Source organism: Cydia pomonella, chromosome 20 (assembly GCF_033807575.1).
Source record: "Cydia pomonella isolate Wapato2018A chromosome 20, ilCydPomo1, whole genome shotgun sequence".
Lineage (NCBI taxonomy): Eukaryota > Metazoa > Arthropoda > Insecta > Lepidoptera > Tortricidae > Cydia > Cydia pomonella.
The window spans coordinates 3,853,803-3,870,149 of NC_084722.1; the positions used below are offsets into that span (position 1 = coordinate 3,853,803).

At 36.1% G+C, this 16,347-nt stretch overlaps 1 protein-coding gene across 1 annotated transcript in view; it reads right to left on the reverse strand.

Moving 5' to 3' along the window:
- Nucleotides 1-1,255: 1,255 nt before the first annotated feature.
- Nucleotides 1,256-16,347, reverse strand: part of LOC133529182 (somatomedin-B and thrombospondin type-1 domain-containing protein-like) — a 135,139-nt gene continuing 120,047 nt past the window's right edge. The window contains exons 5-6 of the mRNA XM_061866835.1: nt 10,112-10,188; nt 1,256-8,199 (exon numbers count right to left, since the gene is read on the reverse strand). Of these exons, the coding sequence (XP_061722819.1) occupies nt 8,000-8,199; nt 10,112-10,188 (277 nt within the window). The 3' untranslated portion in view covers nt 1,256-7,999. The remainder of the gene's footprint in view (nt 8,200-10,111; nt 10,189-16,347) is intronic.

Here is a 16,347-nt window from a genome sequence, read left to right on the forward strand (position 1 = left end):
TGAAGACATTATTATTCTATATTTTTACTGTCTGTCTAATTAAAATGAGATGTATAATAATAAAAATAATACCCCCGCGGGGGCAGCTTGTGGCGAGCTGACGGTGGCAACACCGCGGACCCCTATTTCAGAGGGCACTTTCATCTGGCCCTTGCCTCAGTGCTTGCCTTCACCGGCCGGCCAGAGTGGAGTCGCAAGAGCGGGACCTATGCTCCAGGTTGGAAGTGTAAAATGTCATTACGCCGGCGGCCTGCAGACCGGATTAGCGGGATCTGGCTACCGCAGACTCACCTCTTGAAAACCTCACATCAGCCACTCCAAAGTGTTGCCATGTTGTCGCACTGTGCGTGCGACCATTGCGGGGCCCACTCACTGAGATGGCGAGTCTTCCTCATCACTTGTCTTTCAGTTTCGAGACTGGTGTCACAGCAAGTGTCCGCTAATTTTCTCCCATAGCCCATTATCCAGTCCATCCAACTTGCAAATCAATAGCCTATGACCTTAAATCCCATCGCAGCACAAAAGTGCTGCACAGCAATAGTCTCTGCACCTGGCAGGGACCATCTCCGGATGTATCATATTGTGCGCTCGGGAATGGTATCCGCCACGTGTATCCCTTGCTTTTAGATTAAATTGTCTTTAAAGAGTCTCAGCACTGTTGCCTTCGGCCCATGCATGCCTCCCAAAGGTCCGGGACCCAATGTTCCCGAGATATGTGAAAGACACAAAAATCTTTTTTATTGGAAACTTACATTAAATTCTCTTGTAAATTTCCAGAAACTTAAAGGAATTTTCCTGCATTTTATGAATGTTAATTTGCACATTGCCACAACAACTGGTGACATGCACTAAGAGTACTTATTATTAAATATATTACAATTAAAACATTGGTAAATTGGATTTTGGTACTTTTCAGTTTCAAAGAAGGACAGGACACAAATTCTCAAAGGGCACACAAATTCACAGAAATGACAAAGTTCTTGTGGTTTTCCAACAACTGTATCTAAGTACTGTTGTCGGTATTTAAATCTTCTTTATTGGACAGGAAAGGGCTATTTGAATGAATTATATTGTGTTTTTGAAACTTGGTGGTCTAATAACTCATAGGGTCTATTACAAAAAGTCTGATTAAAGTATTGGATAGCAAATTAATAAATAAATTCACTGCCAGATAAAACTTAGCACTTTATCTACCAGTTAAGCTTATTTGTAATTATATAAGCACTTAAATTATGTCGGTAATTAAAACAGCGCACAGTTTCATAATGCATTTATTATAACATTGTATTTACACAAGTCGTCGAGGATATGTATTCACAAACTATTGTACTTATCCATACTTTATTGTAAAAATTAGTACACTAATACTAAATTATGAGTAATTATAACTGACCTGTATTTAATTTAAGTAATATTATTTTTCAGCAAAGCTCTAAGCATATATACTTCATAGGTAATTATGAAAAAAATTGAATTATAATAACTGATATGAACAATAATTTTCAAATGAGTTAATTTTCCCAAAAAATACAAGGTTTTATAAATCTTAATATTTGATCAACACAATATGCTGTTCGTATCATAAAATGAGACATAACAACAAACATTTGTGTATCAAGCCATTACAAAACAGATTGTCATCTAAAGTGAACATGACGCGACGCAGTCTCACCGCAATATGGACCATAACAGTAACACTTAGTTTTAGGTGGTTTTAGTATGCAAAGTGACGGAACCACAGATAAAGATGACTCGTGTTAACCTTTCGTATGCGCCTGTCAAAAAATTGTCATTTATTTAGCAACCATGACATCTTCAAATGTTTAAGTTGAATTTGGTTGAATATATATGGAGCAGATCTGCTCCTAAGCATACGAAGGTGAAGCTCAGGGGCCCATTTCTCGAACGGTATTAGACTAATATTATTAGTCCACGAACTGTCAAATCGTATGGGTTTCCATGACAACACATTAATAATATTAGCCTAATATGGGGGCTATTTCTCGAACGGTATTAGTTTAATATTATAAGTATGTTGCCATGGTAACCCATACGACTTGACTGGGGCCCATTTCTCGAACGGTATTAGACTAATATTATTACTCCACGAACTGTCAAATCGTATGGGTTACCATGGCAACACACTAATAATATTAGACTAATATGGTTCGAGAAATGGGCCTCAGTTCGTGGATTAATAATATTAGTCTAAAACCATTCGAGAAATAGGCCAATGGTTCGAAAAATGGGTCCCTGTTTTCCTAGGATAGCGGTGCAGTCATATAGCGGCCGTCTCCATACAAAAGAATACGGGTAAATATGGATGAGTAGTATTTTGTATGGAGAAAAAGCATTGCAAGAACGTGCGCCATTCGATCCAGAGATCGCGGGTTCATACCCCGGCTCATACTAATGAGTTTATCGGAACTTATGTACGAAATATCATTTGATATTTACCAGTCGCTTTTCGGTGAAGGAAAACATCATGAGGAAACCGGACTAATCCCAATAAGGCCTAGTTTCCTCTCTGTATTGGAAGCTCCGATGACAGTCTCTTTCGTAAAAATTACTGCCTACGCCAATTCTTAGGATTAGTTGCCAAGCGGACCCCAGGCTCCCATAAGCCGTGGCAAAAAATGCCGGGACAACGCGAGGATGATGATGGCTGGTATAAGAATGACATCTAGCTGATGTCATTCAGTTATCGTGCATTTCAGTCGTACATGTCCGTACATGTATTGGCGTGGGCGAGCACGATAAGTAAATAACATGATTCAAATATTATTCTGATGTCAGTGTACGATCGAATTGGCCTGTTAGTTTTAGTATGGAAATAAATTAAATAATCTGATTAAAGTATTAGTGAAACTGGTATGTGCTCATTTATTCACAATGTGTCTGATTTTGAGAGGTGATTTTGTTTCCGATCAATGATCGGGGGTGGCTCGAACGCTGACGGAGCATAAATAATAAAATAATAAGCATAAAATCACTTAGAGCCACTTGCACCATCTCATTAACCCGGGGTTAACCGGTTAAATCGTTAACCCAGTATCAAATTGTACCGGTAACCATGGTAACTCCAGGTTTAACCAGTTAACATCGGGTTAGTGATCAGAACAAGTGGCCCTCAAAAGCGTCTATAATTCGTTTTTATTTCGTTCATATTTTAGGTAGGTATTATTCATAAATGAAACATGAAACTATGCTTATAACTAATTCTTAAGGCTAATTACAAAACTATATAAATGCAAATTCAGTCAAACTAAATTACAGTAAATTAATGAAATAATGTCAAGAGTGTATATTTTCCGTAGCATTTGCTACGCGTCTATGTACGTAGCACCGTAGACGTGTACTTTACTATTTCAACACATACAAGTATTTAACACATTCACTGCCAACGATTTCGTAGCGCTACGCTCGTAGCCGATACGAACATTTTCCCGCTTTGTAGAGGAAAGCAACTACGAATAGAGAACCCGCCGAGCGGGTTCCCGGCACTAAAAAAAGCGGTTGTTAAAAGCTAGATTTTTATTAGATACTGTGTTAATGGTGTTGATTTTCTTCCTTTTCAATATTGAAATACACTGATAAATTAAATTATGAAAAAAAGTGCAATATCTTTGTTTAAAATATTTTTCATTTACTTTGAAAATAATTTTAAATTTAATTTGAACCCACTATTTTAGTTTACTACCACTGCATTTCCATTTTGCCCCAAGGATTTATTAGCATATTTATATACGGCTGAAAGTGGTTTTTAGTAGAGATGCCACAAATATTCGGCATCTAAGTATTCGGTATTCGGCCTATTCGGCCACTTTGCCGAATATTCGGTAACCGTCCGTACTAAAATAAAAATTAATATCTGTTGCATCTACCTAAAAAGAAAACGTACACAATAAAAATAACCATATAGTAGGTATATCTAATATGTAGTAAGAATGTAGTCTTTTAATAAATACGAAGACCCTTTTTTGAATATTTGTTGATTACATTACAAAGTATTTTATTTTTATCATGGGTCTGATTTGAGTTACAGTCAGCTAATTACATTCATTAACTCTGTTCAACAAACAATATACTCGTATCTAAACGTTGTGCTTTGTTGGCGAACACCGAACAGTTTTCATAATAATTGTAACTAAAAGTATTTGCATGTCATGCCAAATATTCGGTCTCCGTATTCGGCGCTTCGGCCGAGAGAGGTGCCGAATATTCGGTATTCGGCCAAAAGCACTATTCGGGGCATCTCTAGTTTTTAGTCTCTCACTAAAACGAAATACAGGTAATTTAGGTAATAACTCGAGAATTAATGGTTATAACAATGACAGCGAAATTGGCTTTATACCGCGCTCTGAGTAGTTACATTATTAATGAAGATTTGATTCCTATTCGACTGCGATTCGATAAGTTGACATTGAAGCATGGATAGTTAATCGAACTGACACTGAAAGCTTAATATTAATGGTCTTAATGGGATTGTGGTGCCTTTACACTAAAGGTTTTCTAAAATTAAACTTAGAAATTCAATTCATACAAAAGCGTTGGTAGCCTAGCGGTATGAGCGTGCGATTTTCAATCTGGAGGTCGCGAGTTCAAATCCCAGCGTACCAATGAGTTTTCGGAACTTATGTACGAAGTATCATTTGACATTTACCAGTCGCTTTTCGGTGAAGGAAAACATCGCGAGGAAACCGGACCAATCCCAATAAGGCCTAGTTCCCCTCAGAGTGGAAAGGTCAAATGGCAGTCACTTTCGTAAAAATTATTGCCTATTCCGATACTATGGATTAGTGGCCAAACGGGCCCCAGGCTTCCATGAGCAGTGGCAATAAGATGGGACAACCGCTAGAAAGATTTAAATCTTAGAAATTGATCAGCAAAGATCATCGTGTACAGTCTGCATCAATAGCGTATGAAAAAACGCGCCAGGAATACCTGCCACCCTCGAACTCGTTTTCAAATACTTAGAGATAACTGTATCACGTCAGTTTACGTTCAAAATTATCTACAACAATATCTCCTTCTATATGTAGAGACATCTCTTTTTGATAAGCTATGATATTTTATACGCAAAGTCTGATACATTTTTGATGCAGACTGTACAACATGATATATAGATATATAATATATATCTTCTTCTTCTTCCTCGCGTTGTCCTGGTATTTTTTGCCAGGGCTCATGGGAGCCTGGGGTCCGCTTGGCAACTAATTCCAAGACTAGTGTAAGTACTACTTTTTACGAAAACGACTGCCATCTCACCTTCCAACCCAGAGTGACTCAGAGGATAAAGTAGGCCTTTATTTCACCGAAAGTAACTGGTAAATATAAAATAAATAATAAATTTAATATGTTCCGAAAAAACTCATTGGTACGAGCCGGGGTTTGAACCCGCAACCTCCGAATTGCAAGTCGGACGCTCCTACCGCAAGGCCACCAGCGCTCTATGAAATATAATTAAATATACGTTAGTAAATTGGTTAATGAGCTGAATCATATTAAATCTACTATCAAAGGATTCCGCTCAACTAAGTAAAAGGTTTATTTTCAATTCAGTTAGTTTATTGGATGCAAAAATAAATTTAAAACTAAGCTGCCATAAAAATGCAAGTACAGTCAATATGTTTCAATCGAACTGGCAATAAATATCGAATCCACTGAAATTTTAATGCTTATTTATTTTCCTCGTGCCCAATTCTGCGGGAGAATGGGAACGAAGCCAGCAAAATAAAAATATGATAAAAACGTGTGTGCTTTATGAAATAAAACACGATTTGTGTATAACATTGTTTTACACACCGATTGTGTTTGCTTTTACTGAATACAAAAGACTTATTAGACCATAATTATAAATACCTAAGTTGGTTGCTCGGGATCCAAGTACTCAAAATCTTATTGGAGGAAGCTGTACCTCTTAAATGAGGCAAGAAGTTATTGTGCTACTCAAAATTTGCTTGACTATTTACTGGCTTGATTCGTAAAATGTATTTAAAATTAAACACGTCTTGAACAAGAAGACACATCAACAATAATATGAGCATGTATATTTTTATGACGACGGCAAATATGTAGGCTGCAACAATGATATATTATGTATTTACCAGTAAATGTTTACTAACACAACGAGGTAATACCCGCCTAAAAGAATTTTCTTAACCATAAAGTCTGCTACATACCTATGCCTACAAGCCTTGCCTGTAATGCCTTGTATGCCTGCAAGGTATGTTTAATTTAGCACTGGGAAAAACTTCGCCTCTGGCTGTAACTTTTTTTTTTAGTTCAGCCCTTAAAAAATAACAGGGCATTAAACAAAAGCCCTTTACATGTTCGAAATAAAGTTATCAATGAACATAATGACCGCAGAATGTCGAGCGAAATAAAAAAATTCAATGTCCATTATCATCAATCATTCTTATCAGTTCGATACGCTTTTCATGCTGACATGGAGGCTTACATTAAGTCCTATAAAATGAGGTAAGAGGGGTAATAATAGCAATTTTATAACAAGGTATGTAGTAAACAGCCTTTAGAACTTTCTCGCGACCTTACGATTATATAAGAATGCCTTTAGGTCTATACACTGTACCCTTTCGGCTGAAGTAAATTGAACCGGTACAGAATAGATCCGTATAGATTACCAACTTCCAGACTTTTTATTCGAGTGGAACGCATCCCTTGCCCACTGAAGCATGATAGTACCTGCCATATATATTTTCTCTAGTCAAAATCAAGCAAAACACGATCAAAAGGTTTTCAACCCTAACCTCATAGAGTTAAAGTTTTTTTTCGGGTGTGGTCCGTGGTACGTGGATTGATTGAAGTTAGATACTTTGTAAAATCAATGGGGAGCTCGAAGAATGGGACTATTCTGAAACTGCATTATAACTTCGTAAGGGTTCGGAGTTTGCGGTTGTAAAAATAGATACGCAATTTAGAGTGGCACAGATGTAACTTGTTTTTGATGGTTTTCTGTACGTTTAGGTTGACAAGTATAACAACTTTTTTGCGAAGTAAGGGTGTAATTTATTTTATATTAGAAAGTAAATAGATAATGGAGATAATACAATTTATTTTATATATGTTTCTATTTAGGAGTGATATATACAAAAGTTGCGTTACGTTAACAGAAAAAGTATTATCGTTATTTTTCACTGAACTGGTGCATACAAAACATTAGTGCATATAATTGAGGTAATTAGATAGACAGCTTTTAATACCTACTAATCATTATTTTTGCATTGCAATGGATTTTACAAACAAAAGAAAATCTTAAACGGCACTCATATTAAATCATATGTTTTTAACAAAAAAAAGACTACCATTAAGACAACTAAGACAAGCAACTCTGATGTATAAGGATGTCAAAAAACTCATACATTATATTAAAAGTTTATCTTAGTATAGATCGTGTCATTCACGACGACTCATGCCTTGACTCGTATTATTATTTCATTAAAGGTTAGATTTGACAAATCTGCGCGTCATCGTGGATGACACGAACTATAGTAGTGCTCGCGCCATTTTAGCTTTTTATGATTTTCTATACTTATCAGAAAAATATAACCGGTATTTTAATATTTTTAACAAACAATAGAATTACACCGTACAATTTTGCTGGTTAGATAGAAAGCGACAATCAGATCAATCAGAGTGCGACATGTTCATGTTCGCGAAGCGCGTATAGCCATTAGAGCGCGGGGCACTATGTGACGTCCCACGCGGTTGGCGCTTACGTCACGTGGCGCGTCACTATACCAACGATTAGTGCACAATGCAGTAGTTCTGGCTCTGTAACATCTACCTATGCGATTTTTTAAAATTGCAATGGATTTCACAAAACAAACTTAACTCATACTCACAAAAAAGGGTCACACTAAATGTGTTTACAGAAAAAATAGATTACCTTGAAGTTGCCAACTAAGAATGTAAGCCAATCCCTAATTTAAATCTGATATTGTATCTCAAAACTCATTTACAAGTACTAGCTAAGCATTTACACGAATATGAAGTTAGGGTTGGCGCAGCAGTGCTCACGCTTGTCCGGGCTGCCGGCGCGCTGCCACTTGCCGCGGCAGTGCGGCGCCACCAGCGCGTAGAAACGGGTGGAGTGCCCGGTGACGCCGTGTCCGCCGCAGCGCCATTTTAGGTCCCGACGGAGGGCTGCGGCTTCGCAAAGTACGCAGACTTTCTCGCCTGGAACAATTGAAAATAGTTAAGACTTCTATATCGCCAATCAGCTACGCGTTTAGACCAGGATCTCTAGACCTGTGGCGTAAGCAGTTTGACTTCTGATCTGATGATGATCGCTCTGGCCTAGTGACCGGTCTGCCTATGAAGCCGATGGTCCCGGGTTTGAATCCCGGTAAGGGCATTTGTTTGTGATGAACATTATGTATATTATGTTCCTAAGTCATGACGGTTTTCTATGTATACAAGTTTGTATTTACCTATATACCTATTTCGTCTAAGATGTCTCTTACATATTTTCTATATATAATATATTATGAACTTGTATTCCTCATTAAATACTCAAAGCAATTTAAAAAAAAGGCAAAGCAAAGGCATTATTTATTATAAAACCGAATCGGAAATTGGTATATTTATAAATACAAGCAGCCAAATTGTGGACAGCAGCATTAACTGAAAGCCGAGGTTAATATCAGGAACGGAAAATGCAATCAATTTGCAATTTAAAATGAAAATGTGGGCCCAGTTACTGAAGAATTAATTCAGTAGTTGTGCTTAATGAATTCTCAAAACTTGAATGATGAAAATATTTTTTTAAATTTATTTTTCGTAGCTAAAATATCAATAAATAATATGCGAACAGATTTATTTTATGTTAATCATATTAAAGACGTGCTATATAAGATGCTACCAATATATTTACAGCTGATAGTACTCGGTTCCAGGAGTATATTCAAGTATGAGACATTATAGGCTTTATGATAATGTTTTCTAGAAAACTGCTACGGAAAAACACCCTGTTAATGAGATAATTAAATGATACTTCATTGAACAGATTCTAGAACCTCTACTACCCAACACATAACTGGCCACTTCACGTGCCGCCAAACCATAATGACATTTAAAACAATAAATTGTTGACATGACAATCAAGCGTCAATTAAATGCACATAATTTTCAGTTAGAATTATAATTTTTTTTTGTTTGATAAAGAAAAAATATATAAAAAGTTCTCTTAATTCCTATTTAAATTAATTGTTTTAATGTAAAGAACCATCTCTTAAAATATGGCAGCGAATGTTAGCACCTTATATATTTTGAATGACGGTTTTTGGTGCAACTAAAATAATACAAAACTGTATTCAAATGGAATCAATATCCGGTGCAGGCCAAATTTCCGGCCAAAATGGACGTTAACATAGAATAATCTGATCAACGAGGCACAACAGAATGTCACTATCATAAGGCGTATGGCAATTTTGAGTGATAATATAAAAACTGAATAAATAACTATAACAACAACACAAAAACAATTCAAACAAAAAAAATAAGAAAAAAACCGACTTCAATGAGGGCGACAGGTGAAAGAAAGATTATTGTTGATTTTGGATTTCATACAATTGTCTTGGAAATCTAATTTGCTTAACATACCGCTAAGAGGACAAATCGCCAAACGTGAACTATGCATCATTGAATAGTTCCATTCTGATCATAATCAGCAGTTCCACATCATCAAATGTCACTTTTTTTCATTGTCATTTGTTAAAGAAAATACAAAAATATATGTATGCCTTTAGCATATGAGGAGTTTCCTCGATCCCTCATAGATTCTACCATCAGATCTCGAGCTTCACACACTTCAAAATGTGTCACGCACACAAATTCAAGCCAATCGTGCAGTCTAACACCACAACGCGATTGGTTGATGAATTAGCATCACGCGCGCGATTGGTCGCAACTAGTTGCGTAAGACTGAACGATTGGCTCAAATTTGTGAGTGACAACTAGCACCCTTCTTAGTGCCCGTAAGACCCGTACCGTCAATGGGCCAAACGTATTACTTAACAGCTCCAAGTCAAAATGAACTGTCATAGGAACCGTCATTCGATCCGAGAGGTTTAATCCGTCAAATCCATACCTTCTCTCAGCGCCTTGTAGTCCGAGTCCAGATGGCAGGCTTTCGACACCTTGGTCACTTGGAACTCCACGCAGTATCTGAAACAATTTCCGACTGTCAAAATTGGAATGACATTTTGTTATCTACGTTCTACTAAAGAGAATTTGAAATAGATGTGGATTGTCAAAGAAAACTTTGTAGCCACTGCAAATTTACTGCCATCTTTCGACACATGATTAAAATTTTTAGAACGCCATTTGACTTTGATCCTTATTATTTCACTGATATGTGCTAAATTTGTGAAATATCAAAAAGTGGCGCCCTCTTACCGGGCATAGGCTAAATATTGTGGCGCCATCGCTCGAAACGATGCCGCTATACCTTTGGTCTTCGATCTATTAGATCTCTATTAAGCGCGCCGACAAGTTACACTTAATTATGACCGCGTCATTATTTTTGAAAATTTACCGATCAGCATTGTACCTACTGACAACATTACGAGACATAACATATGACATGGCATTACGAGATACGAGCTTTTTATAGTAACTGTTGACAGCGAATTAATATAGAAGCAAAAATATGCCTGCCCAAAAGTTACAAAAGGGTTCCCACTTTAGAAACTTTTTAGAAAGAAATGTCCCTGATTCGTTCGCAACTCCCGCAAAATGTAAACGAAAATAATGGTAACATATTCTTATTTAGAATAGTTTATTTATTTTAATTATTATGACGGGAATAGCGCTTCCATTAATTGGCACAAATAAACCGATGAAATACCGTCTAGTGGGGTAACTGGGGACAAATCGGATAATTATACTAGACAATATTTTTTACTATGAACTTATTTAATTAAATTAATAATATTTAATTCATATATGTATGTATGTCACTTTATTGCACATAAACAGGTTAACATAAAACGGACAAAACAAAATAAAAATAAAAATGTTATGTACAAAGACTAACTTATCCCTAAAAGTAGTATATGTATAATATATATATATATACATTGTATATTTATTTGTGTATGTAAAATGTATAATTATTGGTGCTATAAAGAATATTTACTTACTTGGCTAGTTGAAAAATTAAGGTAAGTAAGTACTTACACTAAGATTAAAAACTGTAAAAAGTACACGATTATCAGCCACGTTCATATAATTGGCTGATATTTCCGTTGTTTAATAAAAAAAAATGAGAACCTTAAAAAGTTCATAAAACTTTGTTAGTACCATCATTATACCTAGGGGTTAGAAGTACATTAAAAGCAAATGTAAAACATAACATGAATAATAAATAATTAACTAATAATTAATGTTATCCCTCCTGTCCCTAGTCTTACTTGATGGTAATTTGATCGGTTGTCTAAAACCGATTTGCAATTATATGTATCGAGTACCAACTAAATGTTACTGATCCATAAGACAATAAATAGCGCCTACACCAGCTCAACAAAACAAAACCCTCTTAACGATAAATCAAAGTAAACCCGCACTTTACGAGCAGCCTAACCAATATTTACGATATCCCAAAAACTTGACACTATCGGCACATCGCGAAAATAGGTTGACGATCCCTGACGACAAACAAGAGACCTCCCAAACTGTGTGTTACGACACATCAAGGTTTACGATCGCTGCGGGTTGCGTAACTAAAATAACGTGAAAGAAAACGAAATCTCAATACATATAAATCGTGTCTTTCACGAAGACGCGTGTCTTGACTCGTATAATCATAGAATTAAAGGTTAGATTTGACAAATCTGCGCGTCATCGTGGATGACGCGAACTGTAACTATGGATCCGATATTCGCCTATAGAAAATGTTACAATAAAAGCCGGGAAATAGGGAATTGACGGACAAGTGCGATATAAAAGGCCGAGCGAACGAGGAATGTATTTTTTAACCCCACTTGGATCTTGGAGCGAAAAACAGGAAGCGCGGGGGGGGGGGGGGGGGTGACCTCCCATTAATACACACCCCAAGCCAAAATAATGGAAACACGGTTGTTTTCGTTAATATCTCATATTTCTATTATTATTATTGTATATTGGTTACCAAACGTATACGTAAGCTAACACCAAAAGATCAAAAATACGCCATAAGCAAAAATTGCATATAGTCTGTCAAACAACTTTGTCGGTAGAAAACGGCGCGAAATTTAAATTTTCTATGGGACGATAACCCTTTGCACCTATTTTTAGAGTTCCGTAGCCAAATGGCAAAAAACGGAACCCTTATAGATTCGTCATGTCCGTCTGTCTGTCCGATTATGTCACCGCCACTTTTCTCCGAAACTATAAGAGCTATACTGTTCAAACTTGGTAAGTAGATGTATTCTATGAACCGCATTTGGATTTTTACACAAACATAGAAAAAAACAATAAATTTTGGGGGTTCCCCATACTTAGAACTGAAACTCGAAAAATCTTTTTTCATCAAACCCATACGTGTGGGGTATTTATAGATAGGTCTTCAAAAATGATATGTAGGTTCCTAATATCATTTTTTTCTAAACTGAATAGTTTGCGCGAGAGACACTTCCAAAGTGAAAAAAGTGTGTCCCTGTAACTTCTAAAATAACAGAATGAAAAATCTAAAAAAAATATATGATATACATTACCATGCAAACTTCCACCGAAAATTGATTTGAACGAGATCTAGTAAGTAGTTTTTTTAATACGTCATAAATGGTACTGAACCCTTCATGGGCGAGTCCGACTAGCACTTGGCCGCTTTTTTTTAATTTGCCGCTTTTCTCTACTGACGGAAATGGCTTGACAGACTATATTGCCCTTTTTAATTGCCTTTTTACTAAATGTTGAACTGGCAACTGTGGTAACCAGAATTCAAATCACATATGTATTTACTTTTAAAATATTTTGTTTTACTAATTGTCAATGGGTAATATAAAAATGTACCGCATGAAAACCCAAGTTTTTTATTGTCATATTTATAAGCTTGTTTCCATACTTTTGGCCTGGGGTGTACCTGTCGGCGGCCGATCGTTAAATCAGGCCGATCGTAAAGTTCATATTTTGACGTTAGTTACATTCAACCAATAGGGTAGGATATGTCAGTTAGGTTGCTTCAAAAGCCCGAAGGGCAAACTGATATGATGGAACGGGACAATAATTTTCACGATTCACGATATGCCTAGAATTTACATGATATGCCTGATTTTACGATCTGCCGCCGCTATATGTCACAACTATTCCCATCACAACACCAACTAAATTACCCTACAATATTAATGGCCCTTTCTAATGAAAACATTAACACAAACAAACCTGTGCCTCGTACAAACAACCATAAGCACGCAGAAAATACACAAATAAACCCATCCAAATCTATACCTTAATCCTTATGAAGTAAGGTGCAAAATTGAATGATGTGTATTTGTATTTGCACCTAGGCGAAGTACGAGAACAATATGATATTATAAGGCATAACGCGTGAAACAGCACAAATATTTGTCTAAGGAGCCATTTCCATTGCTAAAATAGAGCTTCTGTAGCGAGAACTTTCGCGTTTTATTAAATATTAGCTAAACTTTACGATTTATTTATTATATAGGTTATACTAGCTTTGCCGAAATCGCGAAAAAACTGAGCTACCGAGATTTACCCATTGACAGCGAATATTCGCGATCCAGTCTAGACAATACACACATAAAGAATACACGACAAAATAGCTCTGTGTTCCAACAACGCATATAATAAATATTAAATAAATAAATAAATAATATATGACATATGACATTCTTACACAAATTGACTAACGGCCCGATTCAAAGAATGAGATACGATAACGATAAGTTCCGGTTTAGATAAGTTCTCATTTAAATATCGTTTGTATGTCGTATGACAGAAGCAGCTCGATTCAGGCAACCAATGTCACTCTGACGTTAGAAATATTGTAAATAGATCTCATTGGGATCACAGCGGAATCGAAATAAATGTCAATTTCGACATGTTGTTTAGCTATCGATCTTTTAAAGATCTTAAACGTGTCTTAATCATTCTTCGAATAGGGCCGTAAGTCCCACGGTAAGCTCAAAAAGGCTTGTGTTGTGGGTACTCAGACAACGATATATAATATATAAATACAAAACACCCATGACTCAAGAACAAATATTTGTGCTCATCACACCAATACATTTATTTATTTATTTATTTAATCTTTATTGCACAAAAGAAAACCTTATAGTACAAAAGGCGGACTTAATGCCATGAGGCATTCTCTACCAGTCAACCTTTAGGCAAAGCAGAGAGATTGTGCCCAGCCAGCACAAACCTTCTGAGTAAGTTTTTTATAATAGCAGTCACAGAAACGAATTGCTGAATAAGACTACCGTAATTAGCTGATTTGGCGCTTACTCAGACGTTACTCAAGCAATTTGGGCACAAAATTATACCGCTAATAGCTGAGTAATAGCAATATAACACATGGATAAGTTTTGAATAATTGTACGACAAGCTGAGTATCTTCTGCATAAAAGCATTTTGTTCTTTTATGCAAGTATTACAGCTCTGTTATCCAGAAGATGAATGAATGATGAATGAACTATATGCTTAGTTCTTCAAAGCTCAGATATTCAGATGATACACAGCTTTAAGCTTATTTCAGAACATTTTATCGAGAATTTATTCAAATTAAATTTGAAGTTGACATAATCGAACACAAAAATAAATTAAAAGTGCACGCGTTGTTTGGTGAGTGACAGCTAGCAGCAGAAAATAAATGGCCAAATTTTAATGTCCTAGCGGTAAGTAAATAATTTTATACGCTATTTGTGCTTGAAATAATAAATTCTAGGTGCGCATGCAACTTTACCGTGTATTCATATATACATTTCGTGCAAAAATTTTACGCGCTACCTGATTAGCCAGGTTTTTGAGAAATAAACAACATTTCGTCGTTGGTTTGTTTTTACGAGTGAAATATTTTTTATGTTCTTATACCATTTGAGGGTTCAAAAGTAACCTTGTAATACTTTTTACAAGAATATTATACCGATTTTGTTATCATAATTGAGTTTTCGAGTATAAAATTTCTCATCATTTAATAGGTTATGTTATTCATTATGGCGACGCTCATTCTGAATAAAGTCTGCTTGCACAGCGGCTCCTCGTCTAATGTCTGCATAACAGACCTTATGTGTCCACTTATTCAGATGTTCTCTGGTTAAAAGTGTTCTGCCCACAACATATTTTCGATAACTGTTCTATAATCATACACACTCGTAATATAAATCAAACAATTAGGATTCAGTCATAAAATAAATGAAAACCCACAGTATAGACCTAGGTCTATATCTTTGTTAAGTATTTGTTTTTTTTTAGCTCTAATCATATTCAGATTTATTATTAGTTAATACTTATTCAATATAAAAAGTGTTACGACACTAAAAATTACAACTAACGTAATTAATGTAGTACAGAATAAATAAGTAAGTATAGTAGGTTTTAACTACTTACTACACCTCTGTAGTGTTTAGGTAATCTCCTCGGTTCGGTCGGTGCGGGCGCGCGGCATAGGTGTGTTAACCCCCCCGCCTCCCCACTCGCTCCGCCGTAAAACACAGTATAGTCAGTCAGTCTGCCATCAGAGTGCATGCGTACGGCCGTTTGTGGAATATAGCAGATAGGGTTAAAAAGTTGATAAGTGGCAGACACAGGATAGGTAGGTTGAGCCGCTGCGCTACTAATGTAGATAGATGTAAGTTGTGCCTTGCAAAAAACATTTAGGTTATTTCAAGTGGCCAGTTGTGCCTACTTAAGGTAAGTACGTACTAATTAAGTTATTGATATTTTTCAGGGAACATGCCGTTTAAAATTGTGTCGACTCGTCGAAAAGGCAAGGTAGAACTTTGTACTGTGCCCGAAACATGGGAAGTCAAAGGAATATTGCGTTGGCCTAAGATGTACGGTGATATACTCGCAAAAAATGATAGTACCCAGCCCCAGACAGATTGGTTGACCTATAATTGTGTAATGAAAAGAAGAAACTATAGTACATACGAAGAAGCAGAGGATGAATTAGCAAAAATTTTTGTACTGAAAATAAAAGGAAGACTGATTGACTTAAATAATTGTTTTATTACAATTCACATTAATATTACACATTTAGTCAAATATCCAACACTTTTTATAAATAGCATGTGATCAAGATAAGTATTCCTTCCTTGGTTTTCATTCCTTTCCTTCCTTCCTACTGTTCTTAGTTACTAAACAGAAGCGTGCCCAAGTAAA